The sequence below is a fragment of the Meles meles genome, chromosome 17 (assembly GCF_922984935.1).
Source record: "Meles meles chromosome 17, mMelMel3.1 paternal haplotype, whole genome shotgun sequence".
Taxonomy (NCBI): domain Eukaryota; kingdom Metazoa; phylum Chordata; class Mammalia; order Carnivora; family Mustelidae; genus Meles; species Meles meles.
Genome location: NC_060082.1, coordinates 68,647,838 through 68,663,964, shown reverse-complemented (window position 1 = coordinate 68,663,964; position 16,127 = coordinate 68,647,838). Strand labels below are relative to the sequence as shown.

The 16,127-nt window shown below is 57.3% G+C and overlaps 1 protein-coding gene across 1 annotated transcript; it reads left to right on the top strand.

Moving 5' to 3' along the window:
* Nucleotides 1-228: 228 nt before the first annotated feature.
* SFT2D2 (SFT2 domain containing 2) lies at nt 229-15,351 on the top strand. The gene is made up of 8 exons (XM_045982663.1): nt 229-344; nt 4,838-4,924; nt 5,141-5,226; nt 9,437-9,518; nt 10,761-10,796; nt 10,882-10,940; nt 12,727-12,756; nt 15,009-15,351. The coding sequence occupies exons 1-8, from the start codon at nt 282-284 to the stop codon at nt 15,046-15,048; spliced, it is 483 nt and encodes a 160-aa protein (XP_045838619.1). The 5' UTR covers nt 229-281; the 3' UTR covers nt 15,049-15,351.
* Nucleotides 15,352-16,127: the final 776 nt, after the last annotated feature.

Here is a 16,127-nt window from a genome sequence, read left to right as displayed (position 1 = left end):
GCGGAGAACCCGCGCCCGCGACCCGGAGACTCCCGCGCCCGGAGGTGGCAGCGCGGGCGGGGCGGGGCCCGGGGGGCGGGGCGGGGCGGGGCGGGCGGACCTCAGCCCCCGCGCCCCGGGCGGTCCCGCCTCCCACCTCCGCGGCGGGCGGGAGCGCGGGGCGCGTGCGCGGGCGGCCGGGCCGGGGCGGGCCGGGGCGGGCCGGGGCGGGCCGGGGCGGGGCGGCGGCGCACCCGGAAGAGCCGGGCTCCGCGGGCGCAGCAGGCGGCGGCTCCGGCGGGATGGACAAGCTGAAGCAGGTGCTGAGCGGCCAGGACTGCGAGGACCGGGGCGGCCTGGCCGAGGTGAGCGCGCCCGCGGCGGGGGGGGGGACCCCGGGCTGGGCGGACCCCCCCGTGCGTCCCCGCGCCGCCCCAGGGCCCCCTCGACAGGCAGGACCGCGGGAGCGTCGGCGCGGACGGAGCCGCCCCTGCGTCGGGGCTCGGCGTCGGGGTCGCTGTCCTGCCCGCGGGCCCCTGTCGGCGTCGGGGCGCGTGTCGCTCCGGTTCCCCGAGCCCGTCCGCGCGCAGACCCGGACCCCGGGACCCCCGGACCCGCGCGTGCGGGCGGAGCAGGGTCAGGGTCAGGGTCACGGTCAGGGTCACGGTCAGGGTCTCGCTCCGGCCCGGGCTGCGGAGCCACAGCGTTTCGTCGCGTTTGCGCCTGTTCGTCCCCGGGCGACCCAGGACACTCCACCTTCCGGTGTGTGCCTCAGTTTCCCCGGCTGCGGGGGAGGCTGCGGCCCGCCTCCCTCTCCGGTTGGCTGCCGCGGCCGCTCTCCCGCGCTTCGGCGGTTGCCGGGTTTTGTCCGCGTCTCCCTCCGGGAGCCCCCGGAGCTCCAGAGCGCGGTCCCCGGAGCGTCACCGCGAAGACCCGCACTCGACACTGACGCGGGATTTTAGGCATCGGGGTTCGTTCCTTCTGTTTCAGAGCAGCTCTGCGGGTTCTTCGTCGTCGTCTTCTTTTTTTTTTTTTTTTTTTTGTAAGATTTATTCATTTGACAGAGATCACAAGTAGGCAGAGAGAGAGGGAAATTCTCCCCGCTGAGCAGAGAGCCCCATGCGGGGCTCGATCCCAGACCCTGAGATCATGACCTGAGCCGAAGGCAAAGGCCCAACCCTTCCTGAGCCCCTCTGTGGGTTCTTTTTACTTGGGTTAGGGTTAGGGTTAGGGTTAGGCCTTTATTAGTGGGTCGGGGCTCAGGAATAATTTCATGCATTTTTTGTTTCTGATTCTGGCTTCTGTTAGGAATTGTCAAGTCAACCCCCACACGGCCTAGTAAATCCTGGGCAGTGGACAGTCGCACGTTTTCTGAAAGCATTATGCCCTGTGGATGGTCATCCTGCTGTGATGACCAGCTCGGGCTCCAGAGCGAGACACGTGGTCATCCTGGAGACTCCTGGGCAAGAATGTTGACAGCAAGACAAGGCAGATACTTTATTTAGAAAATAATCCCAAAACAGACCCTTAAGAGTGAGTGATTAGTGCAGATTGAAGATGCGAAGACTGACTTGGTTTTTTCCCAAGGTGGCGCGTGTCCGCACTGGACACAGGGAAGGGCTTGAAAGGGCTGTAAACTCAGCCCCGTCTTAAATCTGTTTAAGAAAGACAAGGTGCCACTCTCGTGAAGTCGCTGTCCGTCTCCTCTGCTGAGTGTGAGATTCCTGTTTTCATACCTCATTGTATGTCGTTTCCTGAGTCCCAGACTCCTGGGAAACATCCTGTAGCTGGCTGAATTCATTTTCAGGATTGTTCTTGGCTTAATTTTTAATTTTTACTAATTCGAGCCTCCTTTAAAGTGTGGGTATTGACTTGATTGTCTCACATCTCCCCTGGCTTCGAAGCGGGCAGAGCTGTAGATTCTGTGCTGAACTGTTTTGTGTGATGAGTTGGACTTCATGGCCTTATGGGCTCTTCAAATCAAGTTATGGAAGTTGTCAGAGGTCACCAGAAGTGAGTGCTTTTCAAATTTTTATTCTTTTAATGTAAACAACAAAACCATGACTAGTTCTGTTTCTCTTACACGTGAAACTAGGCATAAAAACCACTTGGCCGTGCCTAATCACCAACAATAGCCTCATGACGCGGTTTTTAATTGATACCTCCCCTTCATAAATACCCCTTCAACCTTTGGTTTTAGTGGGCTTCTGTCCTAAAGAATAGGTTTCATTTTTTCCATAGAGGGTTCCAGGGATGCGGAAGGAATGAGTGGTAGGAAGCAGTATTCGTTTCTCACCTTCTTCTGCTTACCAGCCCTGTTTCCTCACACAGTTCTTAGCTTCACCTCGTTCTGGCAAGAACCTTTCATCTCTCCATGTCCCAGAGTCAAAGGGACCTTTGTTCCTAACTGCCAGTCAGATGGCCAGTGTGCAGATCGCTGGCAATTCTCTCCAGGTGCTGTGTAAGCGACTCTACTTTCCGGAAAGTGCCCCCGCACAGCTTCCAGCCATGAATTGAGAAGTTTGTTTGTTTGTTTTTATAGATTTTATTTATTTATTTGAAAGAGAGAGATCACAAGTAGGCTGAGAAGCAGGTGGGGGCAGGGGCGGGGGCAGGGGGTGGGGGAAGCAGGCTCCCTGCTGAGCAGAGAGCCCGATGCCGGGCTCTATCCCAGGACCCTGGGACCATGACCTGAGCCGAAGGCAGAGGCTTAACCCACTGAGCCACCCAGGCACCCCCAGAGAGAGGTGTTTTATAGCGACTGAGTCTGTTTTTATAAATTGGCAAAAGGAAGGGCTGAGCTTTCGCTGAGCCCAGTTAGAAGGGGAGCAGTTTCCTCTTGCTGTGACCACGCCGGTCAACCAAGTGCAGTGACACGCAGTGGGGAGACGCGAGTGACGAAAGTTGTCTGAACCCCCCATTTTCCCCCTGGGGTGACACTTGGGTGGAAATTTCAGCTTGAGGGACTTGTAGAACCGACGTGTGACTTTCGTCTCGAAGGACGAAAGCAGAGCCGCGTGAGTTTGATGGGTAAGAGGACTGGGAGCTCACCGTCCTGTGCAGACCGTGTTCGGGTCTCTGAATGCCAAGGCCAGCTCACGCTGGACGTGTGACCTTATGGGTCATCCTCTCAAGAGAAAGAGGTTGAACGTCCGGCAACATCCCTGTGGATGCCAAGTGGTGCTGCAGCCGGGAGTCCCGCCCGCTGTGCTGCGCCGCCCTTCTCCCCGCGCGGCTCACCTCTTCCTGCCTGGCAGAGTAGGTTCTCTGCTTCCTGCGATAGTAAGAGGCCTGGCGTCTTCTGGCCTCACTGTCTTCCTGACGGGAGGCTGACCGTGTGAGTCAGAAGGCCGAGCTGGCTGTGGGGCGCCATCGCGGTCTGCCCGCCGAGCGTCACGTGACTCATTTGGGTGCGGGTTTTCCTCAGCGAGGAAGCGGGGGGGGGCCCATCTGTCCGGCCCTGACAGACACCCTGTTCCCGCTGGGTGTCACCGTCCCCGATGGCACCTTTCTGCGCGGTGTCATGTGGTGTCCCGTGTTTCCGCAGGTGCTGTGTCTGCCGGGGGATGGCAGTGTCAGGAGCCCCCCTTACATATGGGCGAACAGGGGCACCTGGGGGGCTCCGTCGTTCGGTGTCCGCCTCTTGATTTCGGCTCAGCTCATGATCCCAGGGTCCTGAGATCGAGCCCTCTGTCAGGCTCCCTGCGCCTGGAGCCTGCGTAAGATTCCCTCTCCATCCCTCTCTCAAGTCGTGTGCGTCGCTGCGGTAGGAGGAAAACCCCTTTTGACAACTGCCCTTTGTCCTGGGTCTCTCGTGGATGGAAGTCAGGCTGTTCTGTGGCAGGGCTGGCCACCCCTGGGTGAGCCGCTGGTCCTTGTCTCCCGGCGTCTGGTTCGGCAGGAAGTCTGGAGACAGGGCCAAGAGCCTGCCCTGAGCTGGGGCGTCGAAGCTGAGGGACTTGCCTGTCCAGGGGCCCCTGCAGCTTCTGGCAACGTCCTTCTTCATCGGGGGCTGGAAATGTTTCCGGCAGCTTCTCCCACTGCCGATGGTGGCCGCGCTGCCTACGCGTGGCGAACCTGCTGCGGGCGCACTGGGCAGGAGGCCGGAGGCAGGTCACGGTGGCAGCGGCCGTCCCCAGCATGGCGTGGCCAAGAAGGTCTCTGGCTCCAGCTCTGGGCTGGCCTCTTTGCCGTGGAGGAGCACTCGTGGGAGCTGTGTGCAGGATCCCTGTTAGCGGAGTCGTTGCTGGCAATCCCGCACTCCGGGAGGGATTACTTACGGTCGCGGGGCCGGCTAGTCGTGAACGACCTGGGATCCGTCTCACGCGTGGGTGACTTGGCTGATGCCGGCACGAAGCACCTCAGATCCAGCCGAGGGTCCTGACGCGATGACAGCCTTTGTCCCCTGAGGTCTCAGAGATGCCCGAGTAGTAGCTCCTGCTGAACTTGGCTCGTCGATGCGGGAGGCCATGCCCGGTGGCCCAGCCGCCGCCTGGCTCCCCGTTCCCTGGGCCCCTGCCTGGGACCGCTCACGCCTTTGCAGCTGTCCGTGTCGGGCCTGGGCTACTCTGGGGCCTGCTGCCTCGCTGTGCTGTGTGTGAGATGGTGGAGACTCGCCACCTCGGGGGTGTTCCCTAGAGGCTGGGTAACCTGGTACCTGCTGCCGGAAAGGAGACCCGTGGGTGGAGAAGGAGCTGGGCGCCAGGACTCGGGAGGGCTCCCGTAGCGGCGAGGGAGTCGGATTCTCTGTGTCTGCCTTCCGCGGGACAGACTCCCACAATCGCATTACGTGCTTCCCTTGCTCTTGCGGCTTAAACACGCATATCCGTGTGTGTGATCCGTCGTCTGAACATTCCAGGTCGTTGAGGCGTCTTCACTGAGCTGGAGCACCAGAATAAAGGGCTTCATCGCGTGTTTCGCTGCAGGAATCGTCTGCTCACTGTTGGTGAGATGTCCTCCCCTGTCTTTTCCCCACCCTGTGCTTCCTCTGTCTTCCCCTTTTGTCCACCTCCTCCCTTCTGCCCCTCATGACATGCACGGATGAGGGTGAGAGGAGAGGGGGTGCTGACGAGGGAGGGAGGGGACTGGGGGTCTCTGTGCACTCGGCTGTGGCCTGGCAGGGGGTCCTCCCCGTGCGAACGCCCTGTGCTTTATCTTCCAGGGGACTCTCCTGCTCTGGGTGCCCAGGAAGGGCCTGTACCTCTTCGCCGTGTTTTATACCTTTGGTAACATCGCATCGATTGGGAGGTAACCGTTTTTTGCTTTTTGTTTTTTGTTTTTGAATTTAACCTTAGCCAGTCACTGGACGGGAAAACAGGTGTGGGTTGTGCTTCAGGGGCGCAAAGGAAGACGCCTTAATAGGTTTAAGGATTTGGTTTCACACCAAAGGTTGTTAAAATACATCGTATCCAAAAAATTTCACAAAATATATATCACATTTATATTCTGTCACTTCAAAATATTTTAGTACCTTTTTTTTCTTAAAGATTTTATTTATTGGGGCGCCTGGGTGACTCAGTCAGTTAAGCATCTGACTTTGGTGCAGGTTGTGATCTCGATGTCTTGGGATCGAGCCGCATGTCAGGCCCCCCTCGGCAGGGAGTCTGCTTCTCTCTCTCCCTCTGTCCCTTCCCCTGCGTGCTCTCTGTCAAATAAGTAACGAATACATACACTTAGGTATTTGAGAGAGAGAGAGAGGGTGAGTGAGAGGTGTGGGGGAGGAGCAGAAGAAGAGGGACAAGCAGACTCGGGTGAGTGCAGAGCCCGACACGGGGCTCGATCCCACAACCCTGAGATCACGACCAAAATCAAGAGTTGGACATTAAACTGACCGAGCCACCCAGGCACCCCAGTATTTTGTATCTTAGTGTATTTTTTTTTAAATTTTTGGTTTTTAAAAGATTTTATTTATTTATTATTTTTAAAGATTTTATTTATTTATTTGACAGACAGAGATCACAAGTAGGCAGAGAGTCAGGCAGAGAGAGAGGGAAGCAGGCTCCCTGCTGAGCAGAGAGCCCGATGTGGGGCTCGATCCCAGGACCCTGGGGTCATGACCTGAGCCGAAGGCAGAGGCTTAACCCACTGAGCCACTCAGGTGCCCGTATTCATTGTTTTTGAAAGAGCCAAAGAGAGGGAGAGAGAGAGCATGGGGATGGGCAGAGGGAGAGGCAGAAGCAGTCTTCTCACTGAGCAGGGAGCCTGGCGCAGAGGGGCTCGATCCCAGGACCCGGAGATCATGACCTGAGCCAAAGGCAGGTGCTAAACCCACTGAGCCACCCAGGAGCTCTATCTTAGTTTATTTGTGAAACCTCCTGGATGAAGTTACTGTTGTGGTTTTCCACGCGAGGGAACCGTGGCACGCAGTGGTTGAATGGTGTCTTCAGGCTTGACAACACAGTCCTGTCTGCATTCTGGCCTCCTGCTGCCAGAGGCTGAGTGGGGATTTAAAAGGGCTCACGGGGCCAGAGGCTCCCGGGGAGGGGTGTTCTTACTCAGAGGACCATCTCAGACCTGGCCCTAGGCTCAGGAGCAGGGGAGCTAACGGAGCGCCTGCCAGCGGAGGGCAGCCCGTTTTGCAGGCTGCAGTGCACATGCAGCCCAGGTCAAGTCCAGCTCGTGCTTCAGCCACGCTGTGTGTGGACAGCCACAGTCCTGCTGGCCTGACTTCTGCCTGCAGGCCCCCTGGAACCTGAGCTCTGTGCTTTCCTTTCCCTCCCCCTTCCCTTGTATCTCAGTCAGTGGCCTCAGAGTCCTGGGCGTCCAAGCCCCTGTGATTGCTCACCGTGAATTGGTGCTGACCCCTTCCTTTTTGTCTCCATGGTTATTGTCCCTGGGACGGACTTACGTGCTTAATGACAGACTTGATCACACCTGGGCGGGGCTCTGAGCCCTCACAGACTGTGTGGTTTGGTTCCTGCCCCTGGAGCTCACGGGTGGGCCAGGCAGATGCGAACGGGTGACAGAGTAGGGCAGGGCGGAAGGGGGGCCCGGGAGGGGCAGCTGCTGCCATCTGAACCGGAGCCGGGGAGGGCTTGTGGACGTGGCACCACCTGAGCCACCCTTCTTCGGTCTGGCGCGTATCACTTCCCGTCTGAACTACTGCAGAAGTCCGGGCTGGGGTCTCTGCCTCCCTTCGTGTCCGTCCGGGCCATTTTCTGCGGCGCCCCAGCACACTCTGTTTGGCCCTACCTCATGCAGGCCTACAGGAGAGGTGCTTAGAGAGCTGGCTTGACCCAGGTCCACTGCGCAGCCTCTTGCATTTCCCCAAACGTCCTTGTGCTTGTTCTGGGGCTAACGTCTTTGTCTAGAACGCTGCCCCGTCTGTGTCTCCTTCTTTGTGCCCTGCCTCCCCCCAACACCCCCCCCCCCCATTTTAGGGGAATTCTTGCTCATTTGTCAGGACTTGACTCAAAAGTCACCACTCCTGTGAGACTTCTCGTCACCTCTCCCCACCCAGAATCAGTGTCCTCTTCTTTCCTCGGGGACCCTGTGTGTCCAGATACGTTTATGGAGCAGCACAGGCAGCATTTTGTTACACTGACTTGTTACATTTTATTACACTGACTTGTTACAGTCTCTAAGCCACATGACGCGGGCTGTACCTCTGCCCTACCTGTCCCTATTGTCCCCAAACCCAGCTCTGTTTTTGGCTGGAAATGTTAACCAAATGATTGAGTGCATGACTCTGGCTGCCTTCTGAGAACGTGATTTATGACAGTGAAGTCTCCTCTTGCCTCCACAGCCCTCTTGAATACTAACTTTTGGAGGGTTTTGCGTTGGGCAGACGATGCGGGTTTCATGTCGAGGCTGCAGACAGAGCATAAACCCGGGAGTGTGCTGGTCAGTCCAGAAGAACAATTTAGCAGACCCTACTAGGGTCGGGTCTTCACAGCCCTGCCTGCGGAAGTAACATGGGGAGCAAATGATTATTTCCAGGGTGCATCCAGAAGTTTATGGCTTTACCTATAATATGTTATTATTTATTTATTTATTTATTTATTTATTTATTTGACAGGGAGGGAAAGGGAGAGAGCACAAGCAGGGGGAGCAGCTGAGGGAGAGGGGGAAGCAGGCTCCCTGATGAGCCGGCACCCTGACGTGGGGCTCAATCCCAGGACTCGGAGATCAGGACCTGAGCTGAGGCAGATGCTTAATGGCTGAGCCCCCCAGCGTCCTGTAACCTGTTACGGTTTCGTGTTTATGCTGTATTTAATTTTTAAGGCCAGCCGTGGCTGTTGCTTCTTGGTCAGTGTTGGCTGGGAGTGCACCTGTGAATTCAGGTTGAAACTTAACAGTACTTTAAAGAGAAGTAGGCGTATTTTTAAAATTTCTGTTTTGACCAAACACCTGGTAGCTAATGTTTAAACACTGGCCGTCACAGGCTCCTGCCCATGTGATGCCACATGGGGCCTTTCTGTAGGAATCTAGAGACATGACGGACCTCGCCCTGAGGTTTAGGGTTCGGGTCAGTGTGGGTTAGTGTAGCTCGCAGCCCCCTCTCCAGTACCAGTCCCACTGAAAGTGCACGGCAGATGTCTTTCGGGGCTTTGGATCCCGTAGCTGTGGGTTCGAGTGTGGGCTAAGTTCCTAGCTGTGCGGCTGTGGATAAGGACACCTTCCTGAGCTTCGTTTTCCCATCTCTGAAATAAATAAGCATAACAACACCTACCCACCGAGTTGTGGAGGGATGGAATGAGGTCAAGGATGTCCTGTCTGGCACATAGCAAACACTGACCAACTCACAGAGGATACTACCAGTAGAATTATTCTCAGGAGAATGAAAGAACGGGAAGTGCTCTATTTTTAACACCAGCAACCTAAACCCGTCAGGTGTGGTTTCTCTTTAAAATGACCCGAGTCGGGGCGCCTGGGTGGCTCAGTGGGTTAAGCCGCTGCCTTCGGCTCAGGTCATGATCTCAGGGTCCTGGGATCGAGTCCCGCATCGGGCTCTCTGCTCAGCAGGGAGCCTGCTTCCCTCTCTCTCTCTCTCTGCCTCTCTGCCTACTTGTGATCTCTGTCAAATAAAAAAAAAAAAAAAAAAAAATGACCCGAGTCTCTGGTTGGCTGGTTGGTTTCCACGGGTGAGTGTTGAGGAGGCAGGGGCGCACCTCTTGGAGGCCTGGGGGCTCCCGGTGTGGTTCTGGAGCCAAGCCCCGAGCACTCACACCGAGGAGCGGGCAGCCCCGGCCCCGGCGAGCAGACCCTTCGGGCTTCCGTTTCTTCGCCTGCAGAGGAAGTAGGACGGTTCCCATCATCCGCCCCACAGACCGTGGAAGGGTTAGGTGGGGACAGTATGCGAAAGGCCGGAAAGGCTGGCAGTTGGCGGGCGGCAGGAGCTTCCCAGCTGTCCCCGGCCATTACCGCTGTGATCCCCATGGCTGCTCCCAGCCGGGCGGAGGGGAGGTGGCGGGCCGGGCTGGGCTGCTCTGAACGGCCTCTGTGTGTTTGCTCTCAGCACCGTCTTCCTCATGGGCCCGATGAAGCAGCTGAAGAGGATGTTCGAGCCGACGCGCTTGATCGCGACGATCATGGTGCTGGTAAGGCCCGCCTTGTAGCCGCGCTTGTGACATGGGACTTCTTAGCTTCTTCCTCCTCTTTTCTTTCCCCTTTCGTCATGACTCACTGCCCGACGCCTGTGAGCTCCAAGTTGGAGGGAGAATTCTGCGTCCGGTCGTGCCGCCCGCCATGTGCCGCACCCGCACCGGGCCGCTGGGAGCAGTCGCATTGTTGGGGACACGGTTGTCCTGGTGACGGGGGAAGCCGCGCCTGGCAGAGTCCGGGGGAGTGACCCCAAACACAGGCTTCGCTTGCTGGAGCGGGCGTCTGGGCTCCTGGAGCGGGCGCGCTCTTTCCTGACGCCGCCGCGTGCCTCCGTGTCTGCTGTTGCTCGCGTGTCCTTGCAGAGCATCGGCCCGCACTGGCCGCGGAGGGAGGACTTGGGGCGTGATTACTGAGCAGTTAAGCCGTAGGGGGACAGAGAGGATGGGCGTGACCGGCCGTCTGAGGCCACTGTTCTTGGCCAGCCTGGATGTAGATGATCCGGACCGGTCTTTTTTTTTTTTTTTTTTTTAATATTTTATTTATTTGACAGAGAGAAATCACAAGGAGGCAGAGAGGCAGGCAGAGAGAGAGGAGGAAGCAGGCTCCCCGCGGAGCAGAGAGCCCGATGTGGGGCTCGATCCCAGGACCCTGAGATCATGACCTGAGCCGAAGGCAGCGGCTTTAACCCACTGAGTGACCCAGGCACCCCGGTCCGGATGGGTCTTACAGAAAGAACTTGCTAGGGAGGGACTCAGCGTGTTAGGTGACATGTAAACCAGTCACCGGCTGCCCAGAGTCTCGTGTTACCCTTCATCCCTACTTGCCTTTCCTGCTCCAGACGCAGGGGTTATCGGCAGGAGCTCAAGTACAGGGCTGTGAGTTCGGCTGTGTTAGTGAGTTTGAATGAAATGGGGAGGGTGAGGGAGGGACCAGAGATGTGATTTTATTTTCTGGACGGACAGTCTGGGGAAATTGGAAAGGCAAAGAGGATCCGTTTCTTTTTAACCTACATCTGTTTTTACGTGCTGGTTTCACTTCATGGGATTTTAACTCTTCTGCCGAACGCGGGTGCTCCCGTGGGTCCAGAGCTTGGGGAGGAAGGATGCCTTTGGTCGCTGCCATCAGCGGAGAGTCTGGGGGGGGATGAGTGTGGGAAGTTTGCCAAGCATGGTGAGGCCTTCACAGTACTTTCCTCCATGTTGTCACCGTATTAATTAGTGTTTTTTCTTCTCTTCTAGTTGTGTTTTGCTCTTACCCTGTGTTCTGCCTTTTGGGTAAGCGTGTATTTTGATTTCCTTGAACCTTTTGGCGTACGCCTCTTGTCACACACCGTGTGGTAACCGTCTGCTCTCCTTTCAGTGGCACAACAAGGGACTCGCGCTCATCTTCTGCATTTTGCAGTCCTTGGCCCTGACATGGTAAGTGATGTCTCCCATGGTCTCCTCCCACGTCGCTGTCTGAATGATGCGGCTGAAGGAGCTAAAATCCCACGTGGTGTGGGTAGGAGGACAGAAAAACACAGGAGCTTTTCAATGTAAGAATTCCCAAGGATGCAAGTGAAATCAGATGGCAGCGCGGAAGTCTGTGCCCTCAGCCACGCCGGTAGCCGGCGTCCACGATCTCTGGGGGCCAGGGGCTGGCTGCCTCCTGCACTATCTTCTGCAGGGCTCCAGGTCGATTTCGAGATGTTCTCAGTGTGACTCAGTCACCTCCGTCTGGTAGGAGCGAGGGCGGTGGAGTATTTCGGGGGCTGGTAGAGAGAGGCTGTGAGTCAGATGGACGTCGAAGGAAGGCAGCGGTGGGAAGCGGGGAGCTGCGTTTGGGACGGGATGGATGACTTCACTGAAGTGCAGAGGGAGTTGTCAGCTGGAGATGAGGGATGGCGACTGATGACACGGAAACCCACGTGGCCATGGGTGGCAGGCCCGGCAGGTGCACGGCAGGCCGTTGGCAAGACCAGGGAATTGCGGCTCAAGAGCCACACACAGTGAAGGGGACGCTGGAGACCTCGGTCCTTCCAGACGGGCCCAGCATCTGGGGGGAGCGGTGCCGACAGGAGGAACCGATGGCTTCAGAGAGATTGCTCCGGTCCTCCCAGAGTTTAGGAACGTGTGAGGCCGGCCTGAACGGTTTCCACAGAGATGTGCTGGTCGCTTCAGGGAAAACATGCCTTCCCTAGTGCCGAGGAGAGAGGGCTGCAAGTCTCAAAGCCCCCAGGGACCGGCTGTGTCCCGTGTGGCAGGAGCGGGGCTCGGGGCTGTAGCCGAGCACCTCATCGCTTTGGTCATTTGGGACTTGTGAAAAAATACACTTCCCAAATGCTTTTGGGGATTTTCTGTGTGCACAAGTGAGTGACTTTCTGCCCATGGGGAACGGAAGGAGAACGATGGCCTGATTTCAGTGACACGCGGGCTTTGGAAGTAAGTAGGAGGGCCTGGTTTGTGGCGTATGTTCGTGGGCTGTTTCTTTCTGGGGGATGGGGTCGGTACCCACAGGTACGTGCCTTTTTTCGCCTGTAGACTGAGTGAAGCCGCTTTCCAGGGGTCCAGCGTTCATACAGGCTCGCGCAGACGGCAGTTACGCTCCAGTGCCGACCGTGTTGTGTTTCCTCAGGGCTGGTCGTGAGCGCAGGGGCCTCCTGCCTGCCTGGGCCTCTGGGGTGAAGGGCCTGAGCCGGCTGGATCCCCGAGACAGCTCTGGGCGCGGGTCCCCGAGGAATCCTCGCTTCCTTACGCTGTTATCCATAGTGTCGTTGGTGCTGCTTTTCCTTTCTCTTCTGTTTTCTCTTCTTTTAAAATTGACAGGAGCAGAGCAGAAAACCCTGCCGGTCGGGTGGCAGTTCGCTCTGTTGAGGGTTTGTGAAACCCTAGAGGGGCGCTGTGCTGGGCGTTACCCGGCATTGTTTCAGGATAGGGCTCCGCGCCGTCCTGCTGTGTGGGACCTGCTGACCCCGTGAGGCCGAGGTGACGGGGTCAGCTCCACGTGGGCCTTTCGCCCTTCTCTGGCCACTGACGACCCCTGACCTGTACCTGGGGCGCGGCGTGTGTTCACGTGTGCATGCGAGTGTGCATGGGTGTGCGTGTACGCCCCATGCTGAGGACGGAGAGGGTCTGGGCCCTTCGGGACAGGCGTCCTCACAGCTGAGGCCCGTTCCTTCCAGAGAGTCCCTGCATTAATTCTGTCTCTCGTTTGTTTTCATCGCAGGTACAGCCTTTCCTTCATACCCTATGCCAGGTAAGACTGACTGCGCTTAGGGCTGTGCCTTCCGTCACTCGGGGCAGAGGGCCCTTTGTTCCGGGTGCTTTCAGAGAACACGTGTTTTATCTTTACTAAAATTCTTTCAGGCAAATAGGTAAAGGTTCTATATCCATTTTATAGATTCATAAGCTGAGGGTCCTGTCCACCCCCTCCCCTGCGGTGCAGGGTGGTGGGCATTGGCCCGGGACCCCAGTTCTGGTGGTAGAACGTTCCTGTGACAGTGGAGGGCGTGTGTGCACGTAATCCCTCTTCGAACGCGTAGCTTTGTGGAGGAAAGGTGAATATCGCTTTAGCATCCCTGAGGAAGAGGTGGAGGGAGCCAGGCTCATGCTTGTTTTCTTGTAGTACCCATGGATGAGAACGTTCCAGAAGCGTTTATGAAGGGAAAGTCGGCAGGGCCAGGACTCAGAGGGCAGGGTTTCCTAGTTAGCAGTGTGACTTGGGCGGCTCACTAGACCCCTGTGGCCCGAGAGAGCGCATGTAAGCAGCGTGGGTCGGGCCGGCCATCCCCAGAGGCACACCTCCTTTGTTCGGCACCTGCAGCGAGGGGCCTCTCAAAACTGGTCGTGTGGTCTTTGCCTGACCCTGCTGTCATGCGGCAGCTTCATTTCCAGACGTGTCTGTCGTTACCTGTTAGTTAGAAAGAGGCTTGAACATGTGAGACCTCACGGGACCTGGGGAGGAGGACGCGCAGGCTTGTGTCTCACGTGTTCCGACTCTGCCGCTGACAGTGGTTCGAAGATGCTGGGCGGTGCGGATGGGAAGGTCACAGGCCCCGCACCGTAAAGGCAGCTGGGTGGCAGAGTACGTTCTGGCGGATAACAGTTAGGAAATCCTCTGCTGACCCAGCGAGTTTGGGGTGCTGGGGGCTTGTCTGAGAAGCGTATGGGTCGAATTGTCTTGGGCAGCTGGGTTTTTATGTGGAAGGAGCCAGAACCGCTCATCCCCAAGCGTCCCGTGATCTTATCAGTTTGCCCACAGTTTGAATGTGTCATCATGCCAGGACCAGGCCTGTAATTTTCAGGGTCCCGTGCAAAACGTAAACGCGGGCTCCTGGTTAAACAGTGGCTGAGAATTTCAAGATGGCAGCCACAGAGCGTTAAACCAGAGGTGAAACCTTTCAAGTATGGGGCGCAGGGAGACTGCCCGTGTCTCTGACCCATGAAGCTGGGTCTGCTCGGTGCCCTTCCGGGCTGTGCACTTGACCTGGACGGGCATTTATAGAGCTCACACCTTTCTCCATGTTCCCCGGGCAGAGTGGTTACACGGCAGGAAAGGGCTCTGTGGTCACATATGTTTGGGAAGGGGTTAGGCAAAATTAGGTGGGTTCCTTGTTAGGCAACTTTCCAGGTCCTCTGATACGTCTGGTGTTTGCTGCCGTGAGGGATCTTACTTGACTGTGCGTCTCTTTCTCGTGCAGAACACGTGCTGGGACCGCAGTGCAGAGCGTATCTTAAGCGCTGCGCTGGAATTATCTTACATTAAAGCTCCATGCCCACTCACGCGGATGCACTCACTTACCCCCCCGCCCCCATGACTGTCCCGGGACCCTTGACGCCGTGTGGCTGAGAGCAGAGGGACAGTGTCGGGGCGGGAAGCCCTGCACAGCCATGCTCGTGCTTCCTTGAGCGGGACAGTGGTGGAGTGGGGACCCACTCTTTCCTTTCCACGCGTGTGAATTCTAGGGAGTAAGCACCTGGGACAGGCCTAGCCCAGCAGGTTGATGAGTACCTGGTCTCTGCAGAGAGTCCCCTGTGCGCGGGAATTCCACAGGCTGTCTCTTCGCAGGTTCCTGCCGTTTGCTTGGGACGAGGAATGAGGAAAGGCCCGAGTGACCACTGGGTCTGATGTTTTCAGTGCATCTGTTCATTCTGGTTAACTTCTAAGTGCACAGTCCTTCGTTCTTGGTTTCCAATAAGCTCTGCTTTCTTCCGGTCTTCCTTTGGCTATTGTCAGTAGCTGTCCGTTCTTTGATACCTGCTCTTTTCCCTGTATGGATTCCTGCAGATGTGGGATTTGGAACTCAGCAAGACGGGTCACTTGCCCACGGCAATACTGCTCATGCTGAACCTGCGGTTGGACGCTAGGGAGCTCGACCCCACAGTCAGGGTGCCCCTCTCCCCTGTAGGGTGCTCGTCTGGGTGCCCAGGAATTATGAGGGTCTTGACCACTTACAGGGGCCTGGGGGGTGATGGTCTCCCACTGACGTTCGTGTGTTTTCCTCCTAGGGATGCTGTGAAGAAGTGTTTTGCGGTCTGTCTGGCATAGCACACGGCCCGCTGTGCCAGGCCCCGGGAGGTGCCGTGGACGGGAGCTGGTGGACGGTTTTGTAAACACCTCCTGAACCTCTGTCTTACAGACGCGTGCCTTTTCTCCTGCAGCAGTGTGTTGCTTGTGATCCGAACGTTTGAAGGTTGCTTTTGGAGGCAGCGTTGTGTTCCAGACCCAAACGTCTGGAGCCTGGTGTGAGAGGCGGGGTCTGTAGCTTGTGGAGTGGGCTTCCTTCCGCACCTGTTCCCTCGTCAGATGCTGTTCCACCGAAATCTCCTAATAAAGCCTTGTGAAGCAGCTGCAGGTCGGCTCGGGAGCCGGGGCTCCCCGGGGACGGCGGGCAACCGTTGGAGCTGACAGGGGTGCGGCCGGAAGGCACAGAGCTTTGACGTCGACGGGGACTTTGGGACTTGCCCTCAGTGTGCAGACCCTCCCCGCCTCACCCAGCGTGCACGCGCTTCTGCTCTGGGGTCTGCCCCCCGACAGCTGCACACAAGCCCGTGGAGAGCCTGGCTGTGGAGTAACGTGGAAAGAAGCGCTTTTTGGGGAATGTGTGTTGGTTTTAAATCTGAATGCTGGCTTTGTTCTGATTCCACACCTGACGATGGAACGTGTCTTCTGACATTCAGTGCACACTCTTCTCTCGGGATTTTCTTTCTTTCTGGGCCCCCACGTAGCTTTTCTCCTGACCGGGAACTAGACTGGGGGCAAAGCACTGACGGAACAGACGCTGTTGGCTTCTGCACAAGGGCTGATGGGAGGTGAAGATCGTGGTGCTTTCTGCTCTGCTTTTCTTTCCATGATTTACACGTGCTGCTTTTAAACTGACTCTGTTTTCCATTCTCCCCTGGAATGGGGCCAGGAAAGAGGGGGTGGGAAGGCGAAGCCCGCCCCACTGTGGGACCCATGGGAAGGAGGTGTGCCTGCCTGTGACCCTTCATCAGGGCCTGTTTTTGCGCTGGAGTCGGGGCCGTAGACCCTGGGGCAGGATGCCATGGATGGCCAGGGCTCGCCTCGCAGCCCCCCTGCACCGCACACACCTGCTTTGTGCCCAGGGCCCCGTCCGGTCCTCATGA